The 14,797-nt window shown below is 39.5% G+C and overlaps 1 protein-coding gene across 1 annotated transcript in view; it reads right to left on the minus strand.

Annotated features, from left to right (window-relative positions):
- Positions 1-9,532: 9,532 nt before the first annotated feature.
- LOC133550667 (terminal nucleotidyltransferase 5C-like) overlaps positions 9,533-14,797 on the minus strand; it is a 7,996-nt gene continuing 2,731 nt past the window's right edge. Inside the window, exon 2 of the mRNA XM_061896609.1 lies at positions 9,533-11,911. Coding sequence (XP_061752593.1) covers positions 10,028-11,905 — 1,878 coding nt within the window. The 5' untranslated portion in view covers positions 11,906-11,911 and the 3' untranslated portion in view covers positions 9,533-10,027. The remainder of the gene's footprint in view (positions 11,912-14,797) is intronic.

The following is a 14,797-nucleotide window of genomic DNA, read 5'->3' on the forward strand; positions in this document are numbered from 1 at the left end:
ATGTTAGGCCCTTGCATGGCAGCTCCCGCTATCAGTGTGTGAATGTGGAAATAGTGTCAAAATGCTTTAAGTACCTTAAAAGTAGAAAAGCGCCATACAAGCATAACCCTTTTACCATGTGTTTATTTACCTGCGTGACGATTCTGATTAATTCCCCATTTAACATAATATAAACATCCCATCAGTTGGCATCCCAGTGAGAGCAGATATTGTACAGTACGTTTCTTGTTTAACACTTAGTAATTGTGCTGCATAATGCTCAGTGTTTCACTAATGCGTGATGTGCTTATCACTCAGCTTCTCATACTTCTAGCTCATGCTCCTTATAATTAAGCTAAAAAGTATTACATTCTGGATCATTATTTGTCCCAAAGTAGTCGTTGGCTCTCTTGAAGTCTGCCATTATTAGTGGTAATTGTTGTTGAAGGGAAAGGGAATGTTACAATGTGTCTGTGAAATTAATGCCCCATCGTATTCTTAAAATGACCAAAATACATAAATATTAAACATTATGAATGTGCCTGTTGCTACATTACATGTATACTTACAGCGTGTATGTAAAACATAGGTTTTTGGATGTTTTTTAGAGCGCTTTATAGGCGAAATCGAGCAACTCCTATTGGTTCCATTGTTTGCTGACCTTTGCTAACATTTATTTACGAGTTAGAATGCATTAAAAGAAGACAATACATGTGTGCTTGTCTCGCATAAGGATTGTGAATGATACGCAAAATTCCCCCAAAAAGTGCAGTAGATGGTGTTAGGGCTAGACAAAACTGAAAACGTGCAAAAAAATATTTAATATAACAAAAGGAGTATAACATGTAACTGAAATAAAGTATGTTAAACAAAAGACAAAGCCAACATAAATGTGAAAAACAACACTAAAGTAGGCTCCAGCCAACAGCCAAACAGAGTGGCATTCTGGAGCTCCCAGCTGATATCCATGCAGCTGATTAGGAGAATCAGGTGAAGGTGTGGGACCTGCGAACAAAGAGGGAGAGAAGGGCGACCAAGCAGGAAGGAACACTAAGCCCCTCCCATAAGTCCTGGACTGTAACAATGGTTACCTGACACGATCAGTGATCATATCATATGCCAGCCCAAAGATGAGGAGACTCACTACCGGTGCGCTTCTTGGCAAAAATATTTTCAAAATTCTTCAGTTTTGAGCAAATACATATGAGAATTTTTTTTTTATGTTCCTGTATGACAATCTGACAGTAATTGCATTTGTGTCAACTACACTCAAAGCCAAACTGAGCTAAATAACAGTTTGGATTTTTCTAATTGTTACTTTTTTTGCAAACATTTTTCAATACATTCAGTCATAAACAATAACGATTAAACATGTAATGTAAGGCTTTTTGAAAATGTTAACCCTTTTGAAGGCAAAAGTATATTAATTGAAAACTGTGACATTTTTTGATCAACGGGCCTTCAAAGGGTTAAAAGTAAAACATTAAATGTTTAATATTGTAGTTTAGGGCTAAAGTTGATGGAAAGATTTGAGCAAAAAAGTTAAATAAAAAAACATAAGGATTATGTCCTCTTTGGTATTGTTCAACACCTGTCCAATAATTGGACAAAAACAACATTGAGAAAACTCATATATGATAAAAAAAAAAACGTGTTGAAAGGACAGAAAAGTCAATATTTGTCTCCTTGAGGGTTCAATTTAATTTAGATTACGAAAGCTAGAAATTCATTGTGATTAATCAAACTTTAAACATAATTATTCTGGTTTAAAAAAAATATTGTTTGAGAGCTCCACAAAAAACAAGATAAAACAAGAAAACTAAAAACAGCCACAACAACAAAATTAGTAATTTTCCATCAGTATTATGCATCACATGATACTGATGATAATTTATTATCCACATGGTAGCTGATGTAAACCAAACTTAAAACTGGCTGACAGATGGTTAGCAGAGTTTAAGGTTTTATTTTAAGATGTGTGGCAATCTTGCTTTTTTAAAGCTTTCTCCTTCTGGCTCATAAGAAAGAAGCCCGGCTCAAATCGACAATATAAAATCTTTTTAAAAGTCCCCTTTGCATTATGGAAGACATTTAAGTCCATCCCTCCAGCCACAATTCCTAATATCTGTGACCGTTTCTGCACGTACAAAAGCTGTAAGTCAAAGATGGTCAGGATCAGATGCAGAGAAACACTTCCATCTTTCCGACTGTTCCGCCAACTGCATTAATGCAGCTGAAAGGCAGGCTGAGTCAGTGCGGGAACAAACAAGGTTGAGCTGTGACGCACTTTCCTCTGCCACGCCTCCAAACTGCAGATGAGGAGCTATCACTGTGAGGTATGGGAACATTAAAAAAAAGAAAAGTGCCTAATTCCATGTTTGCATGCTAATATTGGTGAACTGATCATATGCACTAAGATGGCCTTCTTTCATCTCCGTAATATCGCTAAAATTCGCTACATTCTGTCCACTAAAGATGCTGAGATCATTATCCATGCGTTTGTTACGTCTCGACTTGATTACTGTAACGTATTATTTTCGGGTCTCCCCATGTCTAGCATTAAAAGATTACAGTTGGTACAAAATGCGGCTGCTAGACTTTTGACAAGAACAAGAAAGTTTGATCACATTACGCCTATACTGGCTCATCTGCACTGGCTTCCTGTGCACTTAAGATGTGACTTTAAGGTTTTACTACTTACGTATAAAATACTACACGGTCTAGGTCCAGCCTATCTATTGTACTTAATGTCCCGGCAAGAAATCTGCGTTCAAAGGACTCCGGCTTATTAGTGATTCCCAAAGCCCAAAAAAAGTCTGCGGGCTATAGAGCGTTTTCCATTCGGGCTCCAGTACTCTGGAATGCCCTCCTGGTAACAGTTAGAGATGCAACCTCAGTAGAAGCATTTAAGTCTCACCTTAAAACTAATTTGTATACTCTAGCCTTTAAATAGACTCCCTTTTTAGACCAGTTGATCTGCCGTTTCTTTTCTTTTACTCCTATGTCCCCATCTCCCTTGTGGAAGGGGTCCGGTCCGATGGCCATGGATGACATACTGGCTGTCCAGAGTCGGGACCCAGGATGGGCCGCTCGTCCAGAGTCGGGACCCAGGATGGACCGCTCGTCCAGAGTCGGGACCCAGGATGGACCGCTTGCCTGTGTATCGGCTTGGGACATCCCTGCGCTGCTGATCCGCCTCCGCTTGGGATGGTTTCCTGCTGGCTCCGCTTTGGACTGGACTCTCGCGGCTGTGTTGGATCCACTATGGATTGACCTTTCACAGTATCATGTTAGACCCGCACGACATCCATTGCTTTCGTCCTCTCCAAGGTTCTCATAGTCATCATTGTCACCGACGTCCCACTGGGTGTCAGTTTTCCTTGCCCTTATGTGGGCCTACCGAGGATGTCGTAGTGGTTTGTGTTGTGGTTTGTGCAGCCCTTTGAGACACTAGTGATTTAGGGCTATATAAATAAACATTGATTGATTGATACAACCACAATAAACAAGCTATATAGCTCCCATCATATTTCTATAAGCGGGTCAGCTTTGTCAAGTTGATGGTTTTATCATCTAAATGACATGACTTTCATCTTACTTCAGAATTTACTGACAGTTGGTGATATTTGATGACTCTCCCTAAAAAAACACAACATTTTTTTAAGTACTCATTCCTTATTAAGAATGTACAATATTTGTGTAACAATTGGAGTAATGGGCACAATAAACACAAAGTTAATTAAACTGGAAGTATTTCTGCTTGCATTCCATTATTATAAAAAGTAGAACAAATTGTGAATATTTCTTAAATCATATACATATATATTAGGGCTACGAATCTTTGGGTCTCCCACGATTCAATTCAATATCGATTCTTGGGGTCGCGATTCAATTATATATCAATTTTTTCAATTCAACGCGATTCTCGATTCAAAAACGATATTTTTCCGATTTAAAACGAGTTTGTATTCATTCAATACATAGGATTTCAGCAGGATCTACCACAGTCTGCTGACATGCTGACATTGATACTGTTGTTGATAATATTCATTTTTGTTTCACTACTTTTGGTTTGTTCTGTGTCGTGTTTGTGTCTCCTCAATTGCTCTGTTTATTGCAGTTCTGAGTGTTGCTGGGTCAGGTTTGGTTTTGGAATTGGATTGCATTGTTTTGGTATTGCTGTGTATTGTGGTTTGTTGGATTGATAAAAATGATTTTTTTAAAAAAATCGATTTAAAAAAAAAATTAGAAGCGATTCTGAATCGCACAACGTGAGAATCGCGATTCATATTCGAATATATATATATATAGTATATGTGTGTGTGTATATATATATGTATATATATATGTATATATATATGTATATATATATATATATGTGTGTATATGAGGTCGCGACTTGTCCAGGGTGTACACCACCTTCCACTCGAATGTAACTGAGATAGGCTCCAGCACCCCCCGCTACCCCCAACGGGACAGGCGGTAGAAAATGTATGGATATATATATATATATATACATATGTATACTGTATATATATGTATATACATATACTGTATAAATGTGTACATATATATGTATATATATACATGTGTGTGTGTATATATATATATATATATGTATGTACATATATATGTACATATGTATATATATATGTACATATATGTATATATATATGTATATATAGATGTGTATATCCACACACACGCACACACACACACACATATATACACACATATATATATATATATATATATATATATATATATGTGTGTTCGTGTGTATGTAGAATAGGTATCATGGCTGTTGTCATTGTGTTTATCAATATTAATACATTGTTAATATTAAAAAGTTTTTAACTACATTCCTAATAATGTAAAACAACAATTACAATTATATTGACACATCTATCATCAAAATGGTGGTCATTACCGTTGATTTAATGTGATAAGTTTAGTATAACAACATTTATAATAGTAATAAAAACATATTACTACGTTTGTATTTGGGTAATGTTGTTCATTTGACATTGGTATGATGTATTAATTGTTAATGATTAAAACATATATTACTTTATTTTCACTATTATTAGCGTAATTTATCTTGTTGTTTTATTGTTGTTATCATCACAGTGTAAGAGAAGACGCCAGACAATAGAGGAGTTAAGTATTTTTACTGTAGTGATTGCACAGCATAATCAACATCAATACATTGCATTGTTACAGTGACACTACTTGTCATTAATATCAATTATTTGGACAACTCACATACAGTATTACATGTATTAATGTACACATTATGACTTACGTACTTCAATATCACATCTGAGCGTCACAAGCACAAGTCAACAAAGGAAATCTACTGTAAGTGCAAGGAATTTGTGCTTCAATCTCAGACAAAAGTGTGTTTTACCTTTGCTGATTTTTGTTATTGTTTTTGCTCAGCAGCCACAACATTAGGAGCGTCGGCACAATTTAATGATTTGTTAATCCGATTTTAGCCACACTAATCGTTATCTAACATGCATTAGATTTTGTAGGCGTAGCTAACGTTGTGGCCAGTGAGTGTGTACTTTAATCAATGCACAGCTATACTGTACACACACAAACATTTGAATAATTGAACATTTAGTGGCACTCACTAAGACCACTACTACAAACAATACCACATTGCTGCAAATTCACCTCCTATTAGACATCTCTACCTTTTACCTATTGATGAGCGCTCATATTATGCAGAGAAACAAAACTCGTCTATTATTATTAATAATATTATTAGGGATATCATATCACCAAGTAGTCAAATACTAATGAATACAGCCATTCTGTTCATTACATGAGTAAAAATGTGATTAGTCAACTAAAATACTTTTTAGATGTTCCAACATTTAGATGGAATGCTGCAATAAAGAACAAAAATGACTCGTAAAAAGCATCTGAAGATTCCAGTTTGTATTTTGTATGTATTGAGCAGTGCCATAAAGATGTGTAACTAATTGATTTTTATTTGTTTAAAATGTGTATTATCAGATTTGGAGTTGGGGAAAAAAAATATTGAAGTTTATTTTGAAAGAGTTACAAGGGTACATTTTCCCCCCATGTTCACTTACTGTGTTTATCAAATTACTATTTAGTATGCAAATGACAAAATAATGTATTATGAAAGCAGTTTATTAAAGAATTATCATTAAAAATACGGTATAAAAATAAACATTTAAAAATTGAAAGATGAGGGGGGCCACGTTCATACATTTCATGCACTAAAGATGCTAAAGCTAATCCAATGTAGGTCAACGTATGCTAAGCTATCTGAAAAAAAACTTCCACATTACAGCTTTGAGTTATAAATTACATAAAAGTGTTGTATTATTGATTAATTTATTTATTTTTTGTACACTGCCAATAAAAAACAAGCAGAATGATTATAAAGTTTCGGACTTCAGAGAAGACGGGCTTTGGTTGGTGTTTTGATGGAAAAAATGTAAAAGACTTAAGCCGAATGCGATTCTGAAAACCAGGAGCAGCCTTGAGGGTAGACAGAGAGTCATAATCTATGGAACGGGAAAAGAACAGAGCCAGCCCTCAAAAATGAGATAAAAAATAAAGTAAGCAGCAAGTATACCATTTTGCGTCCTATTCTACTGATATTTTCCTCAAGATGTTTAAGGTAATGCTGAAACAAACATTAGAAAACACAGGCTATGCTATGTTTATGGAAATGGATATTATATTTTTGCTCATAATGTTCACCATTTAATCAGTTTTGAAGTAATAATGGCTGTTTATGCAGGGAAATGGGCCCCAGTTCTGTAGAGCAGGGGTTTTTTTTATCTTTTTGACCTCAGGCTTTAACTTTTCCACTACAATGGGGCCCGGATCCCACTCAAATATGAACACTCAATTGGTAATTAATCTTGCTTGAGATTTGAGTGGTATTCAATAAAATGTATAACCTACTTATAGTTAAACATGATAAACCTTGTTAAATGATATGAAACCATGTGTTAATCACACAGATTATTTATCAAGACTTAGGTCAGGGTGATGACAAAATAAATAATGATCAAATATTCTGCAAAAGGAGATACTCATAAAAACTAACTGGAAATAAATCTACATACACATTAATAATAAACAATATGTTTCTTAAAATAACTATCAAAGTGTAAGTCTTAACATCAGTCATAATTTTTGCACCAAAGAAACTTATCTCTGATTTTATCTCCAGACTTCTTCTGTTTGTTTGAGATTGTCATTACTGTCACAAGTGGTGGAAAAGTGTATTACAACTGAGTACCAACATATATTTCGAGTACCGATTACTTAACAACTAATTGATATTATGGGATATAACTGCCAGACTCATTTCAGGAAAATCTGAACGCTATGGGTCCTTTGAATGAATAAACGTAACTCGGCTCATTTTATTAATTTATGAGCTGGTTATTTGCAACCCATACAGTAGTTTGCACATATAAAAAATAGCAGGTTATTAATATTGTTGTATACTATCAATTCAGGGGGGCGTGGAAAATGGCTGTCCTTGGCAAAGGATGGCAAGACACATTATAAATGAGAATAATTTGTTTATGTAAATGTTCTGTTCACCCAAATGAATTAATAAGGTGAATGTGATACTTAAACGGTATAATGATAAACCACAGTAAAATGCTCAACGAGTAGTATTAGTTTAAAAAAAAAATGTATTGTAAAACTAACGGACTTGCTCATTCATTGTAGAAGAGGGTTAGAGCTGGCTCGCTTAAATACTAACATGAATAAAAGAGACGTAATCATCTTTACTCATTACAAACAACATTCCATAATCGAAAATTGTATAAATGTATTTATGTCCAGGCAACTAAGTTATTCAATTGTTTTCATTGAACCCCCATGCTCCTTTAGTAAAGTGATCTCTGTGTACACTAAGGAATATTTCACAAATACACGGTGACTACAACAAGAAGCTAATTTGCACTACGTCACATAAATCCAAAGTGACACGACAACACATGTTTTCCTCGATCATTTAAAACCATTATAAGTTATGACGAAATAAGACAAACAGACAAAAAAATGTGTATACCAGTATGTATATGTATATGTATGTGCATATACAGTCGTGGTCAGAAGTTTACATACACTTGTAAAGAACATAATGTCATGGCTGTCGTGAGTTTCCAATAATTTCTACAACTCTTTGTTTTTTTGTGATAGAGTGATTGGAGCGCATACTTGTTGGTCACAAAAAACATTCATGAAGTTTTGTTCTTTTATGAATTTATTATGGGTCTACTGAAAATGTGACCAAATCTGCTGGGTCAAAAGTAAACATACAGCAATGTTAATATTTGATTACATGTCTCTTGGCAGGTTTCACTGCAATAAGGCGCTTTTGGTAGCCATCCACAAGCTTCTGGTTGAATTTTTGACCACTCCTCTTGACAAAATTGATGCAATTCAGCTAAATTTGTTGGTTTTCTGACATGGACTTGTTTCTTCAGCATGGTAGTATTTTGCTGTGGACCTGTTTTGCTGCTAATGGAACTGGTGCTTTACAGAGAGTAAACAGGACAATAAAAAGGAGGATTACCTCCAAATTCTTCAGGACAACCTAAAATCATAAGCCCGGAGGTTGGGTCTAGGTCGCAGTTAGGTGTTCCAACAGGACAATGACCCCAAACACATGTCAAAAGAGGTAATGGAATGGCTAAATCAGGCTAGACTCAAGGTTTTAGAATGGCCTTCCCAAAGTTCTGACTTAAACGTGTAGACAATGCTGAAGAAACAAGTCCATGTCAGAAAACCAACACATTTAGCTGAACTGCACCAATTTTGTCAAGAGGAGTGGTCAAAAATTCAACCAGAAGCTTGTGGATGGTTACCAAAAGCGCCTTATTGCAGTGAAACTTGCCAAGGGACATGCAACTGACTGTTAACATTGCTGTATGTATACTTTTGACCCAGCAGATTTGGTCACATTTTCAGTAGACCCATAATAAATACATAAAAGAACCAAACTTCATGAATGTTTTTTGTGACCAACAAGTATGTGCTCCAATCACTCTATCACAAAAAAATAAGAGTTGCAGAAAGTATTGGAAACTCAAGACAGCCATGACATTATGTTCTTTACAAGTGTATGTAAACCTTTCACCACGACTGTATGTGTATATGTATGTAGATTTTATTCAATAATACTTGGTTTCAATAATTTCTTCTTTTTGGGAATATCCAACAACACCGTGATAGCCTTGGTATGTAATTTTCATATTATTACATTTCTATGACTTATCAATTAAAGTAAAGTGTGATCCATTAACATCCATCTTGGCCCCAAACACAACATGTCTTAACATATCGGCGGATGGATACACCACCAGTGTTTTATAATGATCACTTTTGGATAACACTAACAAAAAACACATTAAAATGTGGTTAACATATATACATATTAGCAGGTTCTTAATAGTATTTAAACTAAGGGAAGGTGGGAGGTGTGGAAAAAAAAAATGTCCATTGGCGGCGACATGACTGCAATAAATTGAGACACATGCAGTTTGTCTAATTTCCAGTTGATTCATTTCTTATTAATCCGCATGATTTACTACACATTCCCATGGAAATCTAACATTTTCCTGGAATTTTGCAGCCCTATACACACACGCACACCCACATACACACACACACACACACACACACACACAGCTTACAGTTACACTTACATATCAAATAAGTTAAATATCCACACTGTGTGATACAACATGCTGACAAGGTGTGATGCACATAACCGTGTTGATGTTTCATGATTATTCATCACCCTACAATGATAACACTTTCCTGTGTTCGTAAGTCCATGCAAACTTCTCCTGTGCACTTGTTGTCCTTGTTGACGTTTCCTGTCCAAAAGACTTCGCTCAGTCCTGGCGATGTCAAAGCTTGAAAGGACACCGTGCCCGAGGGTCCCTCTTCTTGTCAAAAGCAGTGCCAGTCAAGGCCCGCATTGAAAAAAAAGCTGCCTCCCCGCCTCCCTGGGGGCACGTGACCGCGGCTACACCACGCCGCTCTGCATGTGCACGTGCACCGGGTAGGGGTGGTAAACGAGCGGCGGCTGCGGTGGCGTGACAAAGTAGCTGCTGTAAATGGGCTCACTCACGTAAGGCGCGGGCTGGTAGAAGCATGTGACGTTGGCAGCATTGGGGATGGCGTTCTGCTCCCCCAGCACCCTCAGAGCCAAGACGGTGATCATGTTGAGCGTTTGCCTCCTCTCGTGGCCCATCAGGCACACGGTGCTTTCGTCAATGACGCGCCGCAGCGTCATAAGGTAGTCGTACCTACTGCTCTCCTCACTGCCCGTGAAGTGATACTGCAGGTAGGCCTCGATCTTGCGCTGCTGCTCGCCCACGTCAGAGAAGTCGATGAAGAAGCGGGAGCACATGTACCTCTCTAAGGACTTGATCTCGGTCTCGCTTGCCGGGCGGAAGTTCCTCACCAGGAGGTCGCTGTACTTCAGCAGGCCTCCTCCTCGAATCTCCTCGGGATTGTGCGTGGCGATCAGGTGGTGGCGCAGGTGCTCTATTGCCTGGCCAAAGTCTCCGTACATGCACTCTGCCTCCACCGCCATGCAGGACCCCAATGAGCTCAATAAAGGGGCTTCTTCCTGCTCCTGCTGTGTGTATCCTACATTTACAAGGTTGCCATCTGGAGGTTCCTTGTGTTTCACGGTCAGTTCAACAGCTTGATTTGTCTCAGGGTCTGCGAAGCTCTCCTGTGAGGAAGCCTCTTTATGTACAGGAGGCTTCAGCTGAGGTGGTATCTGGATGGGCGTAAACATCTGAGTAGTCATATCAGAGACGTCGGTCAGTAAAGACCATCTCTCAGGGGTGCAAATCATCTTGCGGGACATTTTCCGCTGAAGTTTGGGCGAGGGACAGTAGTCTGGGACGACATCCTGTGACGTGCTGCAGGTTTTCTTTGCTGGGGGAGGAGACGAGAACTCAGGACTGGACTTTTGCTGGGTGGGGACCTGAAGACAATCATGCGCCATGATCGGTTGAGAGGTCTCCTCTTGAACCTTCTCGGCATTTGAGGGTGGAGGAGGTGAAACTACAGGATCATCTTTGCAAAAAGGCTCAGAAACAACATCCTTCTCTTCCTGATTGGAGTTGACGTCGTCGGAAGCTAATTCAACCTTCTCTGCACGAGGAGGCTCTTTTTCCGTAACATCTTCACGCTTATGTGGAATCTCTCCGCAGGAAGCCATCTTAGACGCTGCTTGCTCCTCACTCTCTTCTCTTTTTCCCAAGTTCTGAGCATCCAAAGACAAATTGCACCTTTGCCTCCTGTCAGTCTCCCAGTAAGACTGCAGCACACGGTCTAGAATGATCTGGAAGGAGTCCACGCTGAACTCGAACTGTCTGCGAAGCGCGCTAACAAATCTCAGCCCAAAGGTTCTGGCTCGGTTGTTGGACAGAGCAATGAGGCTCCATCTATCCTGCTCGGTGAAAACTTTCACCATCTTTTGCACGTATGCTTCCTTCATTGTGAGGCAGGTGATCTTACGTCTGTTCACTCCGCTTGGAAGAAGGTCTCTCAGGCTGCCCAGGACCACCTCTTTAATTACCTGGAAGTCCTCCTGCCTCGGTAACTCCACTCTGAAAATGATGTCTAAATCTCTGACGCCCAGGCCATTGTCCTTCACCAGAACATGGCTGGCAGTTGCTCCATTCAGGCGGATATCTTTAACGAAGATCTTTCGTTCCACGAGTCGGTCCTTTACCACGCGAATTAAGTCTTTGGCTCTCACCTGCAATGTCGGGAAATTCCCGCGTCCTTGGATGGGAATGACCTCGGTCAGGATTTGGTCCAGAGCCTGGAGTTGCTGCAGGGTCAAGTTGTGGAATCTTTTCTCCGATTGAGGCTCTGCCATGTTTGCCTGTGAGGAAAGAAGTGTGACAATACGTATGACTCGGGTTGGGCGATAATATTAATGATAAAAATATTGCCGACAATAGAGCTTTTAATACTGTCGTTACATCACGATAATGCATGTTGAGGACATAGTTTAGCTTTGTCTCACAAATTTCACAGCGACTAGCGAACGAAGGCGTCCTTAACGCAATGTAGCATTTTTGCTAGAGTTTGACGTCCATCCACAGTGCAAAGCCACTTATAAGTCACCGATACTCACCTTGATGGCGGAAAATAAACTATGTTTCTTACAGGTATCATTATTACAGGAGGACGGGAAATAGATAAACATACAGCACTACACACACTAAGAAGATATGCTACCTGCTAAGTGCAAGCTAGAGCACCTGAATGTAAACAAAGGTGGGTGGATCGATACAAATGCCAACAGTAACGATAACAGATAAACTATCAGGTATACTACAGTTAAAACGATAGTTTTTTACCGTCAAAAATATTTTGTTGTTTTTGTAATAGTTTATTAACTCAGGCACAGGAGTACTTTAAGGTCAAAAACCAAAGGATTTAAAACAGAGCTAATAGTAGGCAGGCAATCATGTAGATGTTTAATTGATATTGTTACATTGCCATCATGTGGGTGGTGGTCCCTCTCTTTGAGAAGGGGGACCGGAGGGTGTGTTCCAACTATCGTGGAATCACACTCCTCAGCCTTCCCGGTAAGGTTTATTCAGGTGTACTGGAGAGGAGGCTACGCCGGATAGTCGAACCTCGGATTCAGGAGGAACAGTGTGGTTTTCGTCCTGGTCGTGGAACTGTGGACCAGCTCTATACTCTCGGCAGGGTTCTTGAGGGTGCATGGGAGTTTGCCCAACCAGTCTACTTGTGTTTTGTGGACTTGGAGAAGGCATTTGACTGAATCCCTCAGGAAGTCCTGTGGGGAGTGCTCAGAGAGTATGGGGTATCGGACTGTCTGATTGGGGCGGTTCGCTCCCTGAACGATCAGTGTCAGAGCTTGGTACGCATTGCCGGCAGTAAGTCAGAAACGTTTCCAGTGAGGTTTGGACTCCGCCAAGGCTGCCCTTTGTCACCGATTTTGTTCATAACTTTTATGGACAGAATTTCTAGGCGCAGTCAAGGCGTTGAGGGGTTCCGGTTTGGTGGCCGCGGGATCAGGTCTCTGCTTTTTGCAGATGATGTGGTCCTGATGGCTTCATCTGGCCAGGATCTTCAGCTCTCACTGAATCGGTTCACAGCCGAGTGTGAAGCGACCGGAATGAGAATCAGCACCTCCATGTCCGAGTCCATGGTTCTCGCCCGGAAAAGGGTGGAGTGTCACCTCCGGGTTGGGGAGGAGACCCTTCCCCAAGTGGAGGAGTTCAAGTACCTAGGATTCACGAGTGAGGGAAGAGTGGATCGTGAGATCTACAGGCGGATTGGTGCGGCGTCTTCAGTAAAGCGGACGTTGTATCGAGCCGTTGTGGTGAAGAAGGAGCTGAGCCGGAAGGCAAAGCTCTCAATTTACCGCTCGATCTACATTCCCATCCTCACCTATGGTCATGAGCTTTGGGTCATGACCGAAAGGACAAGATCACGGGTACAAGCGGCCGAAATGAGTTTCCTCTGTCGGGTGGCGGGGCTCTGCCTTAGAGATAGGGTGAGAAGCTCTGTCATCCGGTAGGAGCTCAAAGTAAAGCAGCTGCTCCTCTACATCGAGAGGAGCCAGATGAGGTGGTTCGGGCATCTGGTCATGATGCCACCCGAACGCCTGTTTAGGTGTTTAGGGCACGTCCAACCGGTAGGAGGCCACGGGGAAGACCCAGGACACGTTGGGAAGACTATGTCTCCCGACTGGCTTGGGAACACCTCGGGATCCCCTGGGAAGAGCTAGACGAAGTGGCTGCGCAGAAGGAAGTCTGGGTTTCCCTGCTTCGGCTGCTGTCCCCGCGACCCAACCTTTAGTAAGCGGAAGAAGATCGATGGATGTCATCCCTTGTTTTTGTCTGATCATAATTATGATTAAAAATGTATTCATTCAATGATTTTGAAAATGTGAATTATCAGTATCAGAACCGGTATGACCAATACTGCGCCAGTGTTATAAAAATTTGTAGTATCGCCCAAAACGAATGTAGTATCCAACAACAGAAGAATAAGGGTGTATTACATTTTAACAGAAGAATAGATAGAACCGTGTTACACCAGAAAGTTAAATAGACATTAACAGTAAATTAGCATGTAGAGCAATAAAAGTTTTGAAAATTAATATAATTGTAAATGATGAAATATGTTACAGCATACGTCACCAACTAAAATAGGAGTCTTTGTAACCCGTTTTGAAATGGTTCTCTTATCCTTTACATACCTAAGAATATATGTTGATATATATTGTTATTGCAGGAGACTGCAATATATGTTGCGATAAAGATTTTAAGCCATATTACCCATGCCTCCCTAATCCAACAACCACTGAGCTTGCCACTAAATTTTTTTCCAGATTCTATGGTTGTAATCACACTTTAACTTCGCTATTACAGAAACCTTTGCTGGTAGGATGACAAGAAAGAGTTTGACACCTGTGTTATTAGGAATTCAAAATAATAGATGTACTATAGAAATTGGATATTAATTTACTTAATTATTTTTTTTATGTTAAGATACATTTTCACATGTAGTATGGAATATAAAGTATGAAACAAAAATTGGTGCATACATATAGTCCAGACTTTTGTTTATGACAATAACACCAATTTTGATACTACATTGCACACCTTAACCCTTGCATAACTGTAACGACGCTGCCTATATGCTAAAAATGTATCCACATATTTTGCGGTTTTCTGCTTCTCCTCTGAAGTGTCAGTGATTAATCTAAGCTAATCACACACTTGAC

Source organism: Nerophis ophidion, linkage group LG04 (genome assembly GCF_033978795.1).
Source record: "Nerophis ophidion isolate RoL-2023_Sa linkage group LG04, RoL_Noph_v1.0, whole genome shotgun sequence".
NCBI classification, from domain to species: domain Eukaryota; kingdom Metazoa; phylum Chordata; class Actinopteri; order Syngnathiformes; family Syngnathidae; genus Nerophis; species Nerophis ophidion.